The sequence below is a fragment of the Hippoglossus hippoglossus genome, chromosome 13, assembly GCF_009819705.1.
Source record: "Hippoglossus hippoglossus isolate fHipHip1 chromosome 13, fHipHip1.pri, whole genome shotgun sequence".
Lineage (NCBI taxonomy): Eukaryota > Metazoa > Chordata > Actinopteri > Pleuronectiformes > Pleuronectidae > Hippoglossus > Hippoglossus hippoglossus.
This window is the reverse complement of record NC_047163.1, coordinates 3,950,448-3,974,290: the sequence shown is the minus strand read 5'-3', so window position 1 is coordinate 3,974,290 and position 23,843 is coordinate 3,950,448. Positions and strand designations below refer to the sequence as shown.

General features: G+C 43.3%; 1 protein-coding gene across 2 annotated transcripts in view; it reads left to right on the top strand.

The window, feature by feature from the left end:
* Positions 1-23,843, top strand: part of LOC117772621 (bromodomain-containing protein 4A-like) — a 36,644-nt gene that overhangs the window by 1,648 nt on the left and 11,153 nt on the right. Inside the window, exons 2-5 of one of the 2 annotated variants that reach the window (XM_034603891.1) lie at positions 3,608-3,755; positions 5,420-5,488; positions 12,875-12,968; positions 19,509-19,610. In XM_034603891.1, coding sequence (XP_034459782.1) covers positions 3,608-3,755; positions 5,420-5,488; positions 12,875-12,968; positions 19,509-19,610 — 413 coding nt within the window. The remainder of the gene's footprint in view (positions 1-3,607; positions 3,756-5,419; positions 5,489-12,874; positions 12,969-19,508; positions 19,611-23,843) is intronic. The other variant, XM_034603892.1, reaches the window with a different exon arrangement.

Here is a 23,843-nt window from a genome sequence, read left to right as displayed (position 1 = left end):
AGGTGTGGAATCCGACAGCTTCTCCTTGCTGCTTGTTTCCAAGTCAGTTTTTACTTTATTGTCGTAATATTTTTGGCTTTTTTCTCATTAAATTACGACTTAATTTTCGCAATATTAAGAATTTACAACTTAAACTTGTTATATTATTACTTTTTTTCTTATTAAAAACACATTTTAATTCCTATAACATTATGACTCTATTCTTGTGATATTAAGATTTTCTTCTCAATTACCACATTACTCTGGTAATATTATAACTTTTAACTAAATTTACTTTCTAATATGTTTTTTTCTCATTAAATTACTACTTTATTCTTGTAATCGTGTGACATTATTCTTGAAATCTCAGATTTTCTATTTCCAATATGATTTTCTATTTCCAATATGGCTCATATACTCCATTGTACTTAACATGATTGGGATGCTATGATATAAAAGCCCCAAAAAATGTAATCCTCAATCATTATTTGTTCTGTAATGATTCTCCCTCGATATGAGAGCCAGTCGCTGCCCACACTACCTATGCTGTGGGAGGTGACAGTCTAAATCCTGTGTGCCAAGCGCCTACGGCTCCACAACAGGGAAATGGCATTCTCATCCCGTCCACTCCTGTGCGTGTTACACAACAGACTATTGTATCTGGCGTTTGCATTAGGGCCATGAAATGCAGCCCGTTCACCCTGTGGCCCCGACGAGACGACAGTAGGAGTTCCAGCTTATAAATCTGTGGCCGTGCTGCAGCCAGATCAGTCTTCAAAGCTGCTCCACCGCCTGTTTTAATGAAATGCATCACAGGAAAGAAATGTAAAGGGGTTATGAGAGCGACCATTTGCCGCAACAACTGTGGCGTGACGTGACACTGATGGACATGATATGTGATCACAGACTTTGAGGCAGCGAGCGACAAGGTGCGCCGAAGTGCCGGCTATTGTGTGGCCGCATGCGAAGCCGTCCTCTGTGTCCGTCATTACTGGCAGTGAATCAAGCGAGCAGGCAGGGGCTGTTGAGAAGAGCCCCCCTGGGAGCAAGGCCTTGTTCTGTCACTACCAGGAGGGACGGCAAGATAATAATGGAGACATCATGAGGGCGGCAGATAGGCTTTCTCCTTTTCAGAGTGGAAGATGGTGAGAATTTGCGGCGTCCCGTCACAACAACCTCGCGAACATTGATTGGTCCCTTGGCCCTCGTCTCGAAAAGGACAGTTTGAACAGCTCTCGTCGAAGAAGACGGATGCAAGTGCTGTTTGCTGCAATGAGAAAAGAAAAAGCTTCTGACAATAGAGGACGGTCCAGTATCAGGTGGTTCACGTGGGGCCGCCAGTGATTTAACTTTCTTTAACGGATGAATTATATTCTGATCTAACGCAGCAGGGGGTTGGCAGCCATTTACCTATTAAGGGCTATTTTAATTGTTCTAATCCTTTGAGGGGCCGTTTTAAATTACTGATCACATATATCACACTTAACCCAAGCATCTGGATAGATATATAGATAGAAAGATAGAAAGATAGATAGATAGATAGATAGATAGATAGATAGATAGATAGATAGATAGATAGACAGACAGACAGACAGACAGACAGACAGACAGACAGACAGACAGACAGACAGACAGATAGATAGATAGATAGATAGACAGCAGCATGTCAAGGGCCTTGCACATAGAGCGAAGCAGCGATAAAACAGATACGAAGAATTAAAACAACTCAAAATAGAATTTAATAAACTACTAAAAACTGAACACTCGTTCCCTAAGTAAATACAACACAATAAAGTACTAGAATACACAGAATACAGGTACTTTGTCTCTGTGTCGTTATCAGAATGTGTGTTTTTGTAAAAGCTGCCCGTTGGACACACAAACTCCACCAAAGAGCGTCAACTTTATCCAAGAGCAGTTGTTCCTGCAGCTCCTGCAGTCGGGCTGCATGTTTCCAGCTGTAATGACTCTGGATTTCATCACTGCGACTTTGCCCTTGGACGTTGGGTGGACTAGTTTATTTTTTTTACACACCGAGAAAAATCAAACACTAGTAAATTTCTTTTTGGAAAGTGCGACGCTCCTCATCTACTACTTCTCTTTTTCTGACAGTCACCGTGACGCTTTTCAGCAGTTTTGTTTGTGTTTCTTGCACCTGAACTGTGACCTGAGAGGAAACAGCCAGATGGGACCGACCTGGAGGACGTCTGTCTGCTACTATATTGTTTCTTTCATTCCGAGAATAAAATACTGGCATGGGATTTTTATTTTCTATTTCTGGGTTTGTTTTTTTGTATTTCTGAATTTCTCTCTCACAGAGTTTCTCCTGAAGCCCTGAAATACGGAATGATTAATTTCAGCGAGAGGTTGTAAAATCAGAAAAGATAAAGGAAAACGAATCGAGCGAAACAAATTGTTTTATCCTCTGACATTTCGACCCAACTCTCAACTCCTCATGTTCTGATGCTGTTTGCATCTCTTTTTAATGCAGTGCATGAAGTTTAGTGTCATTTTTCAACGTGCACAGTAGTCCAACATGCACAATACTTTTCAGAGACCAGTGATCACAGCGAGTGTGTGTGTGTTTGTGTTAGATTAAGGCAATAAAAGTGCTTTGATTAAGGTAAAGGGAAGATCGTGGTGCGGTTAAATACAGAAAAAGGGGTGGGGTTAAGTCTGCAGACAACAGGCTGTGATCTCAACTTTCAATGCACCTGAGAATTAGTTTACAGTCTCTCTGTAAATCCTTTAGCGGACATATTTAACCCCGTGCAGGTCTTATAAAAAAGATTTAATCAATAACTTGAATTTCATTTTCTCCCTCTGCAGTCCTGAGCCTTTTTAAAGTTAATAACCTTGGCTTTATGAACACAGGGGCCGACTGGAGGACTGAACTCAGTGCAGAGAGAGTAACATTATAAATCTGCAATGTTTACTAGACCTTCATGTCTCCTTCACGAGTCAGTCCATCTGACAGCCGTACACTTCAACCCAATAAGGTGAGGTGGAGAAAAATAAAATAAAAAAAACATACTTTGGGAACCGAGCACATTCTTTCTCCAAAATGTATTTTGAATTTCTCTGCCCCCCTGCTGGCAAGGAGTTTAAAATATAATAGGTCTGTCATGCTTTGGAGAGTGCATGTGGGTTCACTGTCAAAGCCGAGCCAACTTAGGGGGAACACATCAGAAATGCAGCAGCTGCCGAGTGACCACAACAGTGAGGTATTCACCCAGCGCCAGGCCGGGCGGGACAATGGTCTCACCCCGAAATGTGTGTCTGAAAATAGGGTTTGGATGTGTTTTACGACAGAGACCCTCAAGGCTGGCACATGTAATGTCAAATGACTTGTAACGATTTTTCCTTTTACACGAGTCAAACTTTTCTCTTCTCTTCCTCTTTTGGATGGATTCCTGCTTCATTCTGAAATATTCTTAACCAGTTTCTGAAGTATGTCCAGAGTCTTTGTGATTTATTGCTCATTTCGCCCGAGGGCGTCATTGAGATGTGACATTGGCGGAGTTTGTCTTTTTTTTGTCTTGGCTGCCGTTTTTTAAGTTCAACCCAGCAGCATCAATTACTCAGAGAGCAGCTAATCTGACACCGTTCTGTCTCCTCCTCTCCGCAGAGAAGCCAATGGCACAGGGGCCCCCGGGTGGCGTTATAGGGATCCTTGGCGGCGTCGTCGCCATCGGACTCATCGTCGGAGTGGCCGTTACCGTCTTCATGGTCCATCGGCGGCAGCAGAAGACCCGCACCGAGACAGACAATGACCTGTGAGTACCACGCCTCTCCCAGACAGTATTGCAGCAGGGCTGGACAGGTGGTAAGATGGAGTGTGAACTCTTGTCAGTCCGTGAGGGAGGAACATTTTTGGGAAGGACAGAACTCCTTTTTTGGGGGAGAAAATGTGTCCAGAGGCAGAAAAACATGTCGTTACCTCCCTCGCGTTCTCTCTGACAGCCAATGATCTTCCTCTTCTCACACGTCAGTGCATGAAAAATTATCTAATTGCAACCGAGACGTGAAAGAAGTGCGAGTTTATCTTTGTTTACAGTGGCAGATAGAATAGATGATAATCATTAGAACAGCAGCTATTAAGCGGTTACTTGATTGTAATGTGAGCTGCAGCGAGCCCATTTCCCATTAAGACAGTGTTGTTTTAATCAGGACTGATCACAGGACGATGTGCGGCGAGTTCTTCTTGGGAACAGCTTCACCTCTGGTGGGATATCATCAGGAAGCGAGGGGAGATGTTCCCCGGAGATTGTTGAGCCGTCTCTAAATGTTACTCCGAGAAATGATGGTGGAAATTTGCTAATTTATTTTATTTGAAACAGTTTCTAGTAAAACAAAACCCCGGAGATTGGGCTTCAGGTGGTGGTTGAGGTATTTATTGTCTGAACCCTGCGAAAGCAACATCTGTAGGTGGTTTAATTTGGAGATCAGTGTTCAGAATGCATTTTAGAATGAGTCAGACTTGTTTCCCAGGCAGATTGCTGGTAAAGATTCAGGGACCCTGCGTCTCTCCAGCTTTATTTACTCCGTACCACCCCTCCTCCGGCCAGCCAGATAATTTTGTTCTGCCTGCAAACCAGGGGCCATGACAGTTCTGAGCATTACCAGCTGCTGCCTCCACACAGAAGGGAAAACAGAAGTTGCAGATGACGCAGCTGAGAGAACAACAAGCGACAGAGCCGTGAAAATCTGAAATATAATTTTTGTGCGAAGGTGGTTAAAAGTCTTTCTGCCGTCCGTTTAGGAAGAATAGTAAGAAATGTCTTTTCACCAGAGAGAGAGAGAAATCAGCGTTCAAGTTGAATCCTTTGTCGTCTTTGTCTAAAACACCTGGTCACGACATAGAGCTCAGTGGTTGCCAGGGTTTCCATTATGCTCGGGGCTGTATACTGGATATACAAGATGCAAACCACACACCCATGGGATGGATGCTGCAGAGGTTGGCGGACCATCCTCCCTGGGAATATGACCAAAACAAGTGGGGTTAGGGGGGTTGTGCAGAATCTGGCTGAGGGTGCACACGAGCCTTTAATCAACTCACATGATGAGATTATAATACATATTTCAGAGGTCCCCCCCCCCCCCACTCCAGAATCGTGTAATTGATTTGATACTCAAAGCGGCGATGCTAACATCGAGCATCAGACGAGACGCGCTGCCAGGGTTTGTGGCCTCGGCGGCTCCTCCTGCTGCACGTCTGGGCTCTGTGCGGCGGCCGGCAGGTCCACCGCTGAGCTCGCACCAGACGCCCAGAGACCACACTGCCTCCACCTCTCAGGAATGCTTCTCAAGACAAATGAAGCACAGAGACTCTTACCTCTCCCATTGCTTTCTGTCTCTTTCCCCCTCCCTGCTAATCTATCTTTCTCTCTCAGTCGGATGCCAAAGTAACTGCTCTCTGTTTCCCACTCCCCTCCCTCAGCATTGCTGTTGCTGCTGTTGCTGATAGTTGTGTGACACAGGCTCCCGAGAAGCCAGAGTCCCCCACAAGGAAAGTAGAGGCACCTGACCCCAGTCTATCCCCCGCTGAACCCTGTCCTCCTGGATCCTCTGTCCTGTTGCCTGCATGTAACGGTGGCCTGCAAGTGACATACTTGAGCACACCATTGTGAGCACTGACGGCATCGAACGCTCGACAGCACGATCATGCACTAGACACTCCCTCCGGGCTTGTTGCAAAAGAACTTGGAATTAACAGATATTTTTGTGTGTTCTTTTGCATTCAACAAATTCAAAGATTTAAGTGAAATTCACGATTTGTTTTATCGTACGATTATGTAATTTACGTGCGTGACAAACGCTCCATCACGTCACGTCAGAGCACTTTGATAAACTACGGATGCAAATCAAGCAAAACGGTGCCAAGATAAAACTTAATTAAAAGGCTCGAGATAAAATATCCGGCTCCACTCAGAGTTTATCAGATTTGTGGCGAACACGTCTGAACCTACATATCAAAACTGGTAATCGGAGACGAATCTGTACGCTCGTCCATTTTTTTTTCCGTCGCGATGTTAACTGCTGAAACGCCACGATAACGTCGTACAGACCACATTGTGCAACCTCTCTCCTCCGCCCCCCCCTGCCCCCCCCCCGCTCTTTACCCTACTTTTGTGTGCATGATTGTCGTCAAATATGCATGACAAGAGTCAAAGTCGTGTCAGTGCTGTTCAACTGATGTCTTAGCTCCCTGCTTGTAGCTCGGCATGTGATGCTTAATGTAGTGAAATGTGACTCAGAGCTTTAATTGTCTAGATGAATATTTGTTTTTTCTGTTTTTTTGTTTTTTTTCCTGTTGCCTGTCATGAAGAAAAAAAAAAGTGGACTTTTACTTTGAAAATGTCTAATCATTTGAAGGCAGATGGGTTGCAAGTGAATGTTTGGGGGTTTATTTCAATGTTGGAGAAGTTCATAGTTTTATATGAATGTCTGTCGTCAGGGTAAAAAAAGGGAGTGGCGGGGGGGGGAGCATTTAGCCAGACTGTTTAATTCTGCATGTTGATGAGCTGTTAATCAAGCCTGGGCATTTGATAACATGCCTGACTGCACCGCCAGTCACGCCTCTGTTTGCCCTCACAAAGCAGCACATGATGTGACTCGAAATTGGTCAATCCCGACACATCACCGGCCCCTCGGAGGCCGCACTGGCACAATAGTCAACTGATTATCAAAATGGATGGGCATTGTCAACAGCGATGTTCTCAGAATAATGTGTTCATCACTCTGTCTTTTGCCCCAGTGTGATGTACGACCTCCAAAATGCCGAAAAGCACTGCCAATCGTGGCACTCGTTCCCCCCTCACCCCCCAACCCCCCCCGCAAAATGAATTAACTCGCGAGTGCTCCTGACGTGCAGCTGGTGTTGACACAGTTGCAGATACTCGCTGGTATAAATCACTTTGATGCCAACTTCCCCCGGCCGCATTCACCACAGTATCTGAGCGGAGTCACGTGCGGGACGCGAAGGGGACGTTGAGTCATGAGCCCGACGTCAATGTCACTAAATGGCATCAACGCCCATTTTTTATTTCTTTCTCACAAAGCGTGGGAGCAAAATTCTTCCAACCTCCGTGGCTGGAAAATGCTTTTTTCCAGGACTGAAAATGTCGCATCATTGTGATTTTGGAGGACACATGAAATTATTGATGGAGTCTAACAGTGAAGTCAAGTTGAAAAAAATGGGATGTTGCAGTTATAAAACAAAAAAATAAAAAGAAAGAAGAGATATCTGCTCTTGAAGCTCAATTTGAAAGATGACACTGGCGGAGGAATCGGGGCCATGGTGAAGAAAAATCGGTTTTAAAGTTTCGAGAATAAAGTCGTAACGTTACAAGAATAAAGTCGTAATCGAGAAGGAATTAGAAATTTACGAGAATTAAGTCTTCATTTCACGAGAATATAATTTTATAAATATCATAGTCAGCAGTTCAGAGTCTTGATTTCCAATCTCATTGATTCTTGAGAAACTACGAACAGCAGATATATGACCGATGATAATCTCACTGTCGATGAGTCCTGATACTGATGAAGATGAGGAGCTGATGAGACAGAAGACGAAGTATTTTGTCATTTGTGAAACTTATACTCAGGTATAACTTGAACAGACGCTCCATATTCCTCGTTTTTACACAGCGACAGGCTGATCTTCCGATATTTCCCCCTTTAAATGGCACGGAGCCTGAAATTATGACTTTAATCTCATAAATATGACGTAAATTACAACGTTTTGTCCGTAATATTACAACTTTTCTTTGGGAAATCTCCAGCTTTTGTTTTCCTCGACATGGCCCCGACTCTCCGTCGTGCAGAAGTGATCTGCAGAGACGATGATTTGAGTTTGTGTAACCCCATTTTTAATTTCCAAACTGCTCACCCATGCTTTTCACCATTGCCGTGTGGAGACCTTTACAGTGTGATGAACGGTCATTCCTTGTTGGAAACCTTTTTTAGCTTTAAGCTGTAACCAAAGTAGGTTTTTGTCTTTTCTTGTCTTTCTGGGTCATTCAACATGGACTGTCATTGTTGTTTTATGGTGCTTGGTGACTCTGTACAGAATGTTATACATGCAGTACAACTGTCTATAACAATCACCTGTTTAATCATGTTCATTTGTATTGCAGTGCATGTTATCTAGTATCAATGCCTGAGGTGTTGGAAACTGGCTGTGTGTGTGTATAATTGTAAAAGATACATGTTTTAAAAAAAAAAAAAGCAAAAAAAGCCCCGACTACAGAAATAGTTTTTGATAAACTTGTCAAGGAACAAAAACAGAAGTCATTTTGTTTCATTCTTGTTTTGTTCTTTCTTTTTCTTGTGAGGAGAAGACAAAAAAAAAAGACGATCTCTGCAAAGTAATTGTCGTTCTCCTTTTGGAAAGATCGGAGCAAGACAAAGCATGAAAGTAATTGCCTCCTAAAGATCAAATCACATTTATCCCGTCTTGCAATTAAAAGTATCATTAGCATTTAAATTGCCAAGTAAGATTGTGATCAACAGAAATCAATGCGGAGCACCGGGGATCAGCTCCAATACTTCACGTTTGTTTTCCACGAGCGGGGCCGTGGTCATGTGGCGGCGCTTAATCCAAGCGACTGTGGGCGATGCGACACTTCACTTTCTCTCACGTGCCGCACACGGAGCGTTTTCTAACCGGCGTTCGCCTCAACGCTGCGGCACTGGTGCCCGAAACTCTCCTAATAGAAAGGTCACTTTTTTTGTGAGTGCATTGTACAAGTCATTTTCTTTGCCGTAAATCTTCCGTCACAGATTACTCTTCTCAGTTTAGGGATTAGTTATGTTTTCTCCTCGCTATCCTCCTTAAATCTCCCCTTAAGCCGCCCTGATCCCTTTGCAGCCAGCAGAGCGAGGAGGAGCGAGGTCTTCAAGGTGGACGTCTGAGGAGGAAACAGTGCAAACTCCAATGTAGCTTATGGTTCCCTGCCCGGTGCTTTCTGCTCCCCACAGGCTTGTGGTGCTTGTCAGCTTTCATTAGTGTCTGCCTCTCACAAAGCCAACGCCCACATGCTGCCTGCATCGCATTTAGCTCCGAGGAGGAAGTGTGCGCGGAGGCTGCACAGCTGAGATGCTGCACACGAGGTGGCCGGGCCCGAGATGAGCCTCATCGTTTCTGACTAATGACGGATCGCGCTAACTTTAAAACACAAAGTGCAGAATTAATTGGGTCGTGTTGCGTCAGGCAGGAAAATGCAGGATGACACACGCACGTGCTGAATATTTCACTCACCATATGGCAGAAGCGTACATCATAGCAGGAAAACAACCTTTATACATATTGAATAGATTTCAAGCTGCACGCTCGGAACATATGGTTTCACTTAAGAGGAGGAAAAAACGTGTGTAGAAGAAAAATGGGATGTTGTACTTGTAAAAATGGATGACTGCTCTTGTAGCACAGTTTGAAAGATGACACTGAGAGGAGTGATTTGTAGAGACATGGTTTGATTTTGTGCCGTATGATTTATAAAGTGGCCGCCCGTGCTTTTCTACGGCGTTAGCGTGAAGACCATAGATTGTAGATAAAGATGGACGACGTGTCTCCTCTTCCTCCTCTTCGTCCTCTGCCCAGAAATTAGCTGAGATATCGCAGATACGATCGTGGGATGAAGCTGTGGCAGCGTGGGATCGTTGACACACACGTTCGACCAATCACGAGTCAGCCTCAGCTGTCTGTGATGATGTCTCACTCCGTTTTTTATAGCATAAAATAACAAATTAAAATGAAAGTCAGCGGGAAAATGAACACTTGAAGAAACGTCAGTGTGACGAGAACCACCTGAAATAACAGAAAGCATATTTGAGAAAACCATGTTCCAACCATTAACGCAGTGGGGTGCATGACCTATACTGCAGCCAGCCACCAGGTGGCGATGGAAACACTTTGGCTTCACTCTTTGGGAGCTGACATGTCGTCCATCTTTATGTTCAGTCTGTGGTGGAGACCTTTGAAATGTGATGAATGGTCATTCATCGTTGGAAAAGAGGCGAGACATGTTTACTCACTCAGCTCCGTTAGTTGACATTTTACCTCCTCGACAAAAACAACAAAAATATATCAAATCTTTTGGAGAAAACATTTTGCTTTCTGTCTTTTTTTTCTTGGGTTTATCCGTCGCTGTCGTCGTTCTGAGAGCCGACAATGTGACCAGAGATGTGGAACAAAACAGAGATGATAAAAATACAGTTTGCCAAACCAGACAAAGAGAAAGAAACTTTTAAAATCATCCACCAAAGTGTCTTTTAAACATTCATCACAGTTTGCAGATTGACTTCCCCATTGAATTCTGACCCGTCGCACTCGTGCTCATTCACATGTTCTACAAAGGGAAGGAGGGTTCGTGGCTTATTTCACTTTCACTTTTCACCTCCTCTTCTGATGAATAGATTTAAATAAGCTGTTATCTTGTTTTAAATCCGGCTGATGATCTAACCACGTGTTTCCTGGCACAGCCGACCTGTCGCGATCTCGGCAGATACTTGAGTTTAATGTTTTTTATAACTTTCATAAGTGTAAGGAGCAGTTACTGTAAGAAGACTCAGAGATATGTGCTTTTTTTTATTAAATGAGCTGTTGATGGACAGTTCGATGCTCAAAGGAAAGAGAAGAGCTGCGTTCAGCTGGAAAAAAAATGAAAACAAATCGTGAATAGAGTTTCGAGATCAAAGAAGCATTAAATCTTTGGATAAGCATAATGTCTTCTTTTAATCATTGCTGCCACACAATGATATTTTACATCAGTTCTTGAGAGTCGTAGGAGCCTCCGTACACCAGTGAGACAGCACACACACACACACACACACACGTTCATCTAAATCCACATGTGCCCGAGCACACACACACCCCGTGCTCTGCACACACGTCGCTTCATCAAACACCGATGATACCTTCCCCTGCTGTTTTCCGGCTTCTGTGTCGACCTGCAGTGACAGTCTACCACCGCCTGTCCCCCGAGGCCACTGCTCGTAACATGATTACACAAGTAGCTGAATTGAATAAAGAAAAGAGAAGTATGACGGGGAAAGTGGTTCCTATGTGGAGTTTGTATTCATGTTTGGTCAGATTTAATAAACCTACTCTGCATACAGGGACCCCGACGCTTTGCTCATATGAAAAGGCTCCTTCTCGAAATGTGCTCTGAAATGCAATCATCGGGCTCCTCGGGGATCAAATGGAAGCTGAAAAATGCAGCAGGGTCTGAATAAAAATGCTGAATTAAACATAAACTGCTTGAATAAATCTGACCCGACATTAAGATGTGTATAAAAAAAACACAGTAAATATTGAGAAAAAAATATATATTCAGTGATGCCACATTTCAAAATGACAATGAGGTCACTGCACGGGGCGGTCGTCAACGATTCTGTCTCAGCAAACCGAGGGGAAACTCGTGATTGGGGCGTTTCGCTGTGTGCACGGGGCTGAGAGTCACACTTTGTCTCGTGCGTTTCTTGAAAGCAAACGATCTTGTTTGCTGTCACGGCAAGATTTCAGAAGTCTGTATCCGAATCCGGTCCGTCATCAGCATCGGATTACGATTCTTTATAATGAGCACGCACCGCTGCACCTGCACAAACCGCATTTCCACAAGACTCATCATTATCTGTCTGTGAGAAAATGGATGCCAGCCCCTGTGAAGGCTCTGCGACTGTAGACGAGGGAGTCTGCTGCACGCTGCCGCTCTGTGTGTGTGTGTTTGCTGTGCCTCGGTGCTGCAGGCAGGCTGAACAGGGTGCCACATGAATCTGGCAGTGGCACGGCAGCCCTGTCTGGAGACAAGGTGATACGGACCGGAAATAATGAGCGTGAAAGAAAGAGTTAAGGGGAGCACTCATGCACGAATTTTCTGCACATTAAAACGCCGACTTGGCCTTGCAGGAAAGGTCATGTTATTCAATAAGGACGCAAACCGGTGCGGTCGGGAGGCGGGAGGAGCCGGAGATGCTGCTTGTAGGTACACAGCTCAGTGCCTGTGATCCACTTCATTATCGTTGCTCGCTGCTGATATCATGTCACAATATGGCAGATGACATCTGACTGCCGGCGTGTTTGAGGGAAGGAGTTTTCTTTGTAACGATTTCATTGCAACAACCCTTCTGCTTCCTTGTCTGAAATAATTATCTGCGCGCACTTCAAACTATTTCAACATCAAGCTTTCAATTACCGCTGTCTTTCCTGTTCACGATTTAATTTCCCTTTTTATCATCGCATCAATGACTGCGTGCTGGAGTGGCCCTCGTCTCCAGCGAAAAATCTCATCCCCTGTTTCGAAGGAACTAGTCGTTTGCCGCTCTGTTAATGGCGGCTCCTGAACGAGCGCAGGTGTTGAGGCTTTGTTCTTCCCCAGGTGTGTCAACAGAGAGGCAGGGTGAGTGCACTGGGATTAGTGGATGTTAGTACCGGGGGTCCAGGGAAAGGTGGAGAGCAGGAGCTGCCTGCTGAGCTCTCTGAGTCACCACTCAGGACGACATGTCTCACAAACAGTGGCTTCGCAGTGGGCAGGGTGTTTGTCCACGTGGCACTCCGGATGAGGCTCGATCCACCCCGAGGACTTGACTCACACATGCCCTTCTCCCTGCCCCCTATGCCCCCTCCATCCCCGTCCCCTCACCTCAGTGTCCAATTACAGCCCACTCTCATTAGCACAGTGTCTCTCCAGCGAGAGCCTTTGAAAGGGCAGGGGGAATGGCTGCCGCCGCAACAAAGCCTCCGACACGAGATCTATCAAAATCCGAGGAAAGAGTGAAAAAAGGCAAGTGCAGGCAGGACTTCTCATTAGAGTGCTGTAGAAGGTGAGGGACGTAGAGAGGGACGATCTCTGACTGTGCTGAGTGTCATGTTATCTTTTCACTCTCTTAACAGGACAGACCTCCCGCCCGCCCACAAGCCGGCCCCTCCTCCGCCCAAAAAGAAGAACAGCGACATGAAGGGACACTTGACATCTGATGACATCCAGGTAAGAGAGATCCTTCCTCCTCCTCCTCTTCCACCTCCTCCTCCTCCTCCTCCTCCTCGTCTCTTCTTCTCATTCACTCAATTGGAACGGGTACAGATTCTGAAATCTCCCCCAGAATCCTACATCACATTTCTGTCAATGTGTCTCCAACGTTTAAGTGAAATGTTTCCAATTCAAGCACAAATATATCAAAATGTGTTCGGGAGCCACGTCAGAAATAACACATCACAGTTGATTAGAACAGTTGGACTTGAGGCGGAAAACTTCTGGTTTTCGGTTCCTGTCTAAACAATCACACTTGGGCCGGCTTTGGTCGCCGGCAGGTAAACAGTTCATGTCCAAAAGAAGCAGAGCACAGAGAACAAAATGCATCAGATATCAGATTTTTTGTTTATCTGCATTCATATGTAGAAAGTTTTTAATTGAGATTAGCCAAAATGATGTCTGGACCTAAAACACCAAACAAAGTATATTGGCAATTGTCCTAAGAGGCTAATTCGTCATCATAATAAACCAATAGGCTCCGAGATTGAATTCAATTCTATGTAACTCTATTCTTTTAGCGCCACCACATACAATATCTCAAGGCATTTTATACTGTAAAGTCAAGACCTTACCATATCACAGAGAGAAACCCAACAGTTCCCACTGTGTGAATGGATTTGACAACAGTGGAGAAAGAACCAAGTTAGAAACCTTGGACAGAACCAGACTCGGGGTGGAGTCTGGTTCGGAGCGCTCGTCTGCCTCGACCCGTCGGGTTGAGACCAGAGAAAGAGGTGGAGGCAATAGAGAGAGAGACCAGGATCAGTTTGTTTACCGCACTTTATAATGAGAATAATTATTGTAATACTCATAGATGTAATAATGTTACTAATAATAACAGTAGCAATGATAGCGGCACAAATTATAACATTAATGCTGATAATAAATAATAGGCTAGTAATAATAATCATGATAATGCTGGGAAGCAGATTTAATGTCTATAGGGTGAAAACTGTATGCACCTGATCTATGCAGCATAGGTCTATGTACTACAAGTATATAGTGTTAATTCAGTATCTTAAATTTGGAGGAGGCGAGTGGAATAGATTCTAAAGCACCACTCGACTCTCATAAACACTTTCATCTCTCAGCAGTGTGTTGTTGTTTTTTTCAAGCAGGAGATATGATTTCATAACTTGAACGAGCAGCTTTGTTATTAATCAGAGACAAACTGAAATGTCAACATCGAGTGGATTAGCGAGGGGAGAATTATTTCCGCCGTAGCAATTTCCTCAGATCACTGATCTGGGCTGAAGAGGCAAATAAAAGAAAACACCGTCACACAGCAGAGTTTGATCCCTGATGCTGGAAGTTCCTGGGGCAGACCTCATCAATTTAGATTTTAAAAGATGTAACGTGTTGATGTGTTTCAGTGGAGAAGTGACGCGACTCATCAAAATTCATGACTCTCACCACAATCTATAGTTTTCTGCACAACAAAATGAAGTATGTGGATTCATTCAATACTAGCTGCCAAAAAAATACACACTAAAGATTAATGTCCACTACTTCATGTTAGCAATTAGCATGTAGAGAATAATGACATATTCAGACTTATTGCCTGCTGCTGTAACAACTGAATCTTATCTTATCTTATCTTATCTTATCTTATCTTATCTTACCTGTCGAAGCTTTAGACAGTTTATAAAGCTGGACGACGCATCTCCACTTCCTTCCATTGTACAAAAATGGAGCAAGAATTTCTCGGATTCGGTTATTGCCATGTGCTCCTGGTGTCATTTGGAGCCATATCGTGCAGTAGTGATTGTGGTGTGGAGCCACAGTATTGAGGTTTAATCAATGCACGCGTTCGACCAATCAGGAGTCAGTCTCAGCTGCCAATCATCTTAATGATCAGATATGATATGAAGGCAATGCACCTGAAATGACAGAAACCATCTTTGGAAAAGTGTAGTCAACATTTACTTTGACTTTTTAGCTCAGTAAATGTTCTACCCACTAACATGGAGGAGTCAGGGTTTATGACCTATACTGCAGCCCAGTCACCAGGGGGCGATCAAGGTGATTTGGGTTCACTTTCGGGGAGCCCGTCGAGTCGTCCATCTTTGTATGCAGACGACGGTCAGAGCAGACATGTCGCTGTTCACAGTGGAGTTAACAAAGCTGCGTTACTTGTGTGCGACACAACCTGAAACTTGATTTGCCGCGGGTCAAAACAAATAATCCCAAATCCCGATGGAAATCTGAAATCTCATTTTCTCCCGACTCGGCCCCCGGCTCCCTTGATGACTGGATCTGTGGGAGCAATATTTTAAATCAGCTGGTGGTCAGACATGCATGAAAACACAGTCTGTCACCATAATGTGATTGCTGTTGTTTTGTCCACAGCTCGGTCCACAGTTTAGGAGAAAAATGGCAACTCTCATAAGAAAGAAATCAAAGGCGTGGAACAGAGGTCACAGCGAGCCGGCTCAGACCTTTACTGCCGAACAAAATAACAAGTCATTCAACAAAAAAAAAAGAGTTATTAGAATCTGAATAATCACAGGTTCATTCAAACCATCGATTTGGCCGCCGTGCATCAGCACTGCTGAGATTTTAAAAGCAACTTTATGACGGTCTTTATCGCTCCAAGGTCAAACTGCTGGACATCTGTGCAGGGGAAGTAATGGAGAGAGGGGGGGGGGGGGGGGTAATGTGCTCTCCTCCCTGCACGAGCACCAGAGAACAGCACCTGACGCCCGACTCTCTGGTGATTAGTGGGAAGATGAGCCGGCAACTGTCACCGGACAGGATTTAATGTGTTGAGCTTTACTGCTGCAGTTACTTTAAAAGAAGCTGCACGCTCAGCAAGTTAGCAAAGTACCAATATATATATATATATATTTATATATATATATATATATATATATCACAGCAGGTCCATAATGAGATATATATATACGTGATGGGTAAAATATGCAGGAATAAACTATTTCTATTGATACATTATTATATTACATGTGTACAACAAAATATTTAAAGATAAGATAATAATTCTTGAGTACAGAGAATGAAGCTAGTATTAACATCTCAAAATATATATATATATATATATATAGAATATAAAGTGTATACAGAGTAAATGCAGAACCAGAAATTATGTAAGTACGTTACCTGAGACAGAAAACTAATACTACACTAAAGTGGCAGTAATATGAGATATTGCACGTTATACTTCACATACTATGATGGAACAAACAGTAATAGAGGGTTGCAGGGTCTTTAGTTCCGCCTTCCTTCCTTCAGAGAGACAACTTCCTGCCTGTCAATCATCTTGATGAGCTGTGTCTTGAACTGACACTGAGATAATCAGCATCTGTTGAGCTGCCAGGCGATTTGTAATAATAATAATAACAACTCACTTTTATTTTATTGTTCAATGTAACTGCTGCAGGTTGAATTCCTCCGTTTTATTTTTAAATCTTCCCTTTTCAGAAGCTTTAAGAGACTTAAAAGCTATAATACCAGAGGAGTTTCAACACTCTGGAGAATTGCATTTCAAATTTAAATGTATATTTTTTGCCTTTGTTTGAAACTGACAAAGCCAGATTTAAATACAGATTTAAAGATAAATAACTGATCCTATGCAAAGTTGTGCATTAGATGAACATCGCCTGTAAAACGATGGCACAGCAGATGTAAAAGTAATTAAAAGAAAGTGAAAACAGTGCAACAGTAAAACTTAAAATATAAAAAATAGAGATATAAGGAATACAAAATCTAATAAACCGCATATACATGAAATAATGTTCTTATTTAAACGAAGAAACAGAAACAAGGATAATATATCGTTAGTGTCTAATATAGGTATAAAAAGAAAAAGGCATAATAATGTTTTCTGACTGTTTTCGGATCAGTCTGTTCTGTTTCCTGCGGCTGCAACATCCTCAGCTCAGCTCTGACCACAGTTCTGAGTCCAAAACACCATGAACACCAGAGAACAGCAGATTTTGGGAAAGGTTTGGATTCAGGCACAAATACACAAACAGAGAGAGGGAGAGAGAGAGAGGAAATGGCATATGAAATATCCCAATATTGAAACTGGAGGCTGGAAAAAGTTGGATGCTGCAGCTCTATTTCAGGATCGGTTGCTGGGGGTCCTGACTGGCCTGTGGAAATTGGCAGCACGGCGGTTTTTTATCATCGCCCAATGCACAAAGCAAAACTGGCAACGCAGCCAAAGTATAAACATCTGCGCTCGCTACATCACAAACAATCAGCGTACGTTGCCGTGAGACGGAGTCGGAGGGGCCAAGCAGACGACAGGCGTCCAGGAGGCCGATGTCTTTATGTTCCGAAAACAAACGCTTTCCTCCAGCTAATTACATATGAAGCCTGGTGCTCCGCTCGCCTCTCAACCGCTCAGCCATTAAATTATCTGCCGTTTGATGTAATATGAATGGAAACGCTCACACGAACCAAGTGGCGTTCAACAGCAATTTTTTTTTTTTGAGGGTGAGAAAAATGGGGATCAAACAGCATTTGGCAGAGTTTTGATTAGTCAAACTGAAGCACACAAAGGGACGGGCTGCGGAAACCGGTGTAACTGTGGTTTCAGGGTGTGACTTGTGTGTTATGGTGAGATACACACGTGTTTGAAAGCAAATGGGAGCGTCGCCTCTCGTCTTCACCCTTCACTTCCCGCTCTATTCTAATATAAACGATGCTTTAAACATCCTTCTGCTGTTGCTGCGGGAATAACATCGTTATCTGCGCCACGTAGTAATTTATACAAAGTGAAAGCTTTATGCAATTATGAAATTCAGGCTCCTGTCATTGAAATCGTCCTGATATGTATTATTGTGTCGTCTTTGAACGTTAACCTCAACAAATAGGAAGTTGACTTATTTCCGCTTTTGGAATTCACAAGGTTTGTTTAGTCCCCTGATTGTTCAACATTTTTTCCTAAATGTTTTTAAGTGAAATCGAAGCCTCTGTATCTTTTATAAGCACGTCGCCTTAGTTTTTCTTCAGAGAGTAAATAAAAAAGAAAAGCATTTGACACATTAAAGGCTCTTTTTCAAATTTAAATTTTCTACATCTATCAGGGGGGGGTCCGGTGTTCCAAATCCTCAAACGCTGAGATATTCCTTCTGGAAATGTGACAAAGCCAAGGCACAGTTGTAGAAAGTCTCCATTCAAAGGCGTCTTTGGCTCTGGGATGAATTTAAATACTTCACTTTAGCAACATCACACTATTAAAAAAAGGGGGGGGGGGGACGTGTAAACACCAGACTGGGATTTTTCACATCCAGACAGGGAGCCCAGTTTGCGAGGCCGTTAAAGTGTTTTGTTTTATGCTTTGTTTGTCTTGTAAAAAGACGGCGGCGAGTCCCTTAATGGATTCAGACTGAATATTATAAACATGATCTCAATGAGCCTCATCCACATGTTGACAATATGTGTTTGCTGAGCTGTAATTAATCTGCTCTGTAATCACGCGTCACCTTCACAACCGTTTCCCCCCCGCGTCCTCGTTTCCCTTCAGCCGCGGCCTCGTCTCTCGCCCCCAGTTTAGATTTACAGCATTTTCTGGCTTCTGCTTTATTTCAGACGTTTACATCATCACCTTTGACTGACGATTAATTAGACAAAGTGTCTTTGATGCAAACAGAGTTCAGCGGAGCAGACGGAGTTCAAACTGCTCGTCTGTCAGATTTCACGTCTCGTTTGTGAGCAAACGACGTCAAAAAACTTTAAAACCTTATATTCTGCCGCTGACGTTTTTTACATCTTAAAGTATTATGCAACAAAGGAAGTATTGTCAGTGATGGGCCAGAGGCTAAACCAACTTTGGTCAGAACTGTAGTGCAGAATAAACTGTGTAAACGGGTCTGTGGTGTTTTTTCAGGTCATTGCAGCTACTTTCAGACGAGCACTGAACTCTATCATGTACTATTATCTGGTATTGATATTCTGAAATAATCTGCAGGAGCTGTATGTGAGAACGTTTTAGTTCCTCAGGACAATCTCTGGAGTTTTACCAGCTCTGGTTAATGTCTGAGTGAGCAAATATATATAAATATATTTATATAACAGTGGTAATAATATCTGCAGGATAGAACCATGAGATGAAGGTGCTAATGTGTTTGTATTATTATATTAAGTTTAGATGCTGACATTGCCCTTTTTCTGCAAATGTTTTGATTCACACTGAACTTCCAGGCGTTTGGCGCATACACAAAATATGGACGTTTTGTCTACATGTTGTTTTCACATCTTGGGAGTCCTGTGAAAGGACACTAGCGAGACAGTGAGCTGAGAGAGCTTCTCAGGTTTTGACACATTCGAACACGACTCACCATAAACCAGCATAACTGAAAAAAGTAAAAACACGACAAATATCTCTCCCTATCTCTGTGAATCTAAGGCACAGAACCTCCTGCTGCTTCTCCATATGTGAAAGTCAAACTCTGGAGAACGTCTGGACATTTTCCAGAGCTCCTGTCTGAAAAAAAATGAGTGTTGCTGAGCCCTGTGTGTTTCCTGTAGGTGGTTCATCTCGACAAGGACGAGGAAATGCAGAAGCTTCCTCTTCAGCCTCCTTATTACGACATGGCGCCCTCTGAGTCGACCCCCTTCACCGATAAGCCGGTGAGTAGCGACGCCACGAGCAGGTTGAAAGTAGCGTCTCTGTGTCGGGGTCACCAGCAGCCGCCGCCCTCCGGCTGGTCGTGATTGCCGGTGAAAGGATGGAACTCGCTGCTTGGAGCTTTTTGAGAATTGATTCAGAATTGAAATGCGGCGCTGTGATGCTTCCTGAATGTCGCTGAGGATGTTTTAACATTGCTGCTTCGTCTGTGCTTGTGTGTTGTTGAACGTGTGTGTGTGTGTGTGTGTTTGTGTGTGTGTATCATGCCCTGACCCCAGCACTCACCACTCCGCCCTCGGCCTCACCTCCCGTCCTCTTCCTCCGAACCATCGTAATTACTCGTGTGTTTGCATGGCAACTCTGTGCAGAGAACTTCTCGGCGTGATGCTCCTCAGTTCGTCGACGCCCCTGTGTATTGACTGTGAAGTGTTCGCCTTGTTATCAGATTCCTCGGCTAAACTGTGGTGAGCCTCCCTGAGTGGCGCAGATGCTCGAGTGCGTTTGGGGCTTTGCTCGATTTTGGCTCGAGTCTCGGCTTTGAGTTAAAGAAAATATAAAGTCGTTTGGTCTTTTGGACAGTGTGTGTGTGTGCATGTGTGTGTCTGTGTGTGTGTGTGCACAAGCAGAAAAGTGTCTCACTGTTGTAATTGTCTGCCATAGAATAGCTACCAAGAGCAGCTCTATATTAATATTATTGTTGCTGCCTGCTTTGCTGTTGAAGGTCAGAAGTCTCATGTTGTATATGAAAAAAGTTTGACCTGCAGAAAGCTGATGTGGGTGCGGATCTGGATTCATGCAATTGGAAATTAAACCTCGTACAAAGTTTTAAATAACTTGTTCAAAACCAATTCTGAACTTACTACGACATGTTTGTATTTTTCTTTCTGTCGATGCCACGAAATACAAAAACCACCAATGAACTCTGATGCCACTAAAAAGTATTTCTGTGTATCCACAGCCTCCCCAACAGATTATTCCTCTGAGTCATCGAGCTCCAAACTGCAGCCACTGTAGTTTATTACTTTATTACTTACTCATATTTTGTTTTGAGCTTGTACTCAAGTACTAAAACATTTTACCCTCTGTAAAAGTATTGATAAAAAGACAAGTCAAAAAAGTACTTGCAGTTTAATGTCCTTCAAGTACTCAAAGTAGAAGTACCTGCAGAGTGTAGCCACTTCTCTGACGCCGCGGGCTCCTGTATAGACCGACTGTATTTCTATGAATAACAGTCGGTCTCTGTACTCAACTAAAGCTCTGAATCTACTGCTTCTGCTCCTACAATAAAAACCTTGTTAAAACAAATGAATGGATTCAGTCAGTAGAAACGCGAGAGTGCTTTTACTTTGAAACAGATAGAGGAAGTGTTTCCAATATTTATGCTGTGACATATTCGACAGACACTGAAACTGAGGTGAAGGATCGTTAAGGTCTTGACCTCGATATGTAAGATAATGTGTGTTATGATTTGAAGCTGCACAAATAGAATTGGCCATTTTGCTGTTAACTGCACTTGGAGAAAGATAAGAAACAGGCGAGACCCCGACTTGAAGATCAGTGGTGCTGCTATAACCTGAAAACACCGACGCCAAAATTAAAAAGAAGATTTTCCAGGATGCACACGTGCCGCTAACACATAAGTGGGAGTGAAAAAGCTCCAGGTTAAGAGACACATTGATGGTTGTTGTCTTTCTATGGGATTTATTGACGATAAGAAAAATATATATTTCACCTGATTTGTCCTTTACATCTTGAAAAGTTATTACATGAACAGGGGAACTTTGAGCTAAATTGATCTGTTTTGTCAGTTTACAGACATCTCAGTGTGTTTCATTTTTCTCTGACATTCTTCTCCGCTGTGTAACTTCAATGTTAATTGCTGCCTGCTGTGTTTATCAAAACTTATGTGGCTCAAATGTGAAGTTGATGCACAACTCGGGCTAAACATCACCTTAAATGGAAACTGTGCTCCATCCCTCATGCTCTTAATAAACGTACATGCATACTTGTGATTCATGCATTAGCCTGTTTGCCAAGCCGCTTTAAATCTGCTGCTTTGCATTTATGTTATGCTTTTTTAAATAACTCCTCTTCTTTCCTCAAACTCACAGGGATGTCTGAATCACTCTCCCTCCTTTCCCCTGGACGAATTGATTTTTTAATTTTCTGCGCAGTTATTCAAGGATATTAAACTATCATCTTCAATTCTCTGCTCAAAGGAACCGGATGTTTAATTCTGATAATCCTTGGACACAGGACAGATTTTCTTTAGATCCATTTTTCTTATCTCTGCAAACATTCCACTTAAATTGGAGTTTAGCGCTGCTCTTAAGATGAACGAGCCACCACTGAGGTTTGCAAAACACTATTTGTGAGAGACATGCATTGACTGCTGAGCATCAAGTGTTACTAATGATGATTCTCTGGGGGCAAAACACTATCTGCCAATTTTGAATGCGATGTGGCTGTAATTTTCCCCCTGATTGCACACTGGTCATGACAAATATTCCAGATATTTAAATATCCAGCGAGTGCAGAGTGTGAGAGGTGGGGAAATGTGCAACGGTGGAGCGACTGCACTGTAGACTTTAAATTATTAATGTGAAGGCTTCAATCATTCCTGTGTAATCCTTTTTCTCAGATGGAAATAAGGTCCACTGGTGCAGTTGGGGGACAACAGGTATCTCCTCCATCACACTCCCCCGTTAACATCCACCCTGAGATGTAGGGAGATCACAGCTCTGCTTTGCACTGACTTCCTCCTGACCCTCTTTTTGCTCCACTGATTTCATTAAAGCAGGCGGACTAAAAAGCAGAGGCACCACCATCTGATCCAATCACTTCTCCTGCAGCCGAATTCTGCTCCAGGAATAGATATAAAAAACATTATGCAGCAGAAAGAAAAAAAACGTCTGGGAGGTTTTTACTCCTGGTAATGTGGGCAGCGTTATCTTTTGATTCCTGTCATCGTGTGTAATTCTAGTTCTCTCTTTAATACATCAGCGCTCTGTGATTCACGCTTGCTTCCCACCTCCACTTTGTTTTTGCTTTTTCATAAAATGACATGTTATTCCATCTTTAACGTCCATTTCAGGTCAGTGATTAAAACTACGTGTCAGTTCTGTCACAACATTAAAAAGCTCATCAGAGAAGGGCAGAGGAAATCAAAACCTCATTGAATGTGCTCGTGTTACCTTGTTGTCTCTTATTATTCCTTCGTGTTTCTGTGTGTCAGTGTCTCCAAGTCTCAGAACCTAGTTATTTTTTGGGGGTGGGGTGGGGGGAATTGGAAAAACAGCGCTGCAAGCTTTCCATTGTCATTTATTGATTATCCCATTAAGGTCATTTACTCAATCATCTACTCGGCCAATTGCCCATCGAGTCAATCGGTCGGTCAATCATCGACTTGTGTTTGTGCACAGCGGTCGGATGCTGGTTGAATGAAGGTCTTTGTCTGCGTTTACATGCACAGCGGCTCCGTGGACATGGTCACGGTTGGTTGTGTAAATGCCTCCATGTGTGGAGTCACTGTGGTTACAGCCAAAATCAGTGGATTCATGTGAGCAGCACATGAATCCACTGACTGTCCTCATAGATTTAGTCTTTTGAAAGATTGTGTGGACATGAGTTCACCTCAATCCGAGTTTTATTGATGCAACACATGTCCAATATGTGTTTGGTTTCTAGTTTTGCACAGAAAGAAAACAAAATCCTGTAACTGAACCCGATGTGCATGTAAACGAAGTGTGAGTCCTTCTCCGTGTGTCAAACTTTTGGTTTATGGTCTTTATAATTATACATTTTCTGTCTGTCTGATGATTTTCTGTGCAACATCTCCATCTTTTTTTGTCTGTCACATTAAGGCTACATCCACTCTGCACGTGCTCGTTTGAAAACGCATCAGCTCTGCTCAGGATGAGGCGGCGTCCACACAACCCCGGAGTTTGAGACCCGCTGAACCTGAGAAGTTTGGAAACGCTGCTAGTTCTGCTTTAGTTTGTGCGTTTAGCATTTTATTCAGAAACTGAGACCTTCCTAAATTAAAGTTCGACACTCAAACCGCTTGCTGATTGGGTCTTTTCCCAACGTAGCCTTTGCTGATTCGTCAGGCTCCTATCACATGACCCCTTCTGGAGGAAAACAACGGGCATTACTCTCGGCTAACGATCGCAACATTGATCATCAGTTACAAGCGTTGCCGACTCTGTTGTCTTTGCTAACAGCTGTTGTGCAGT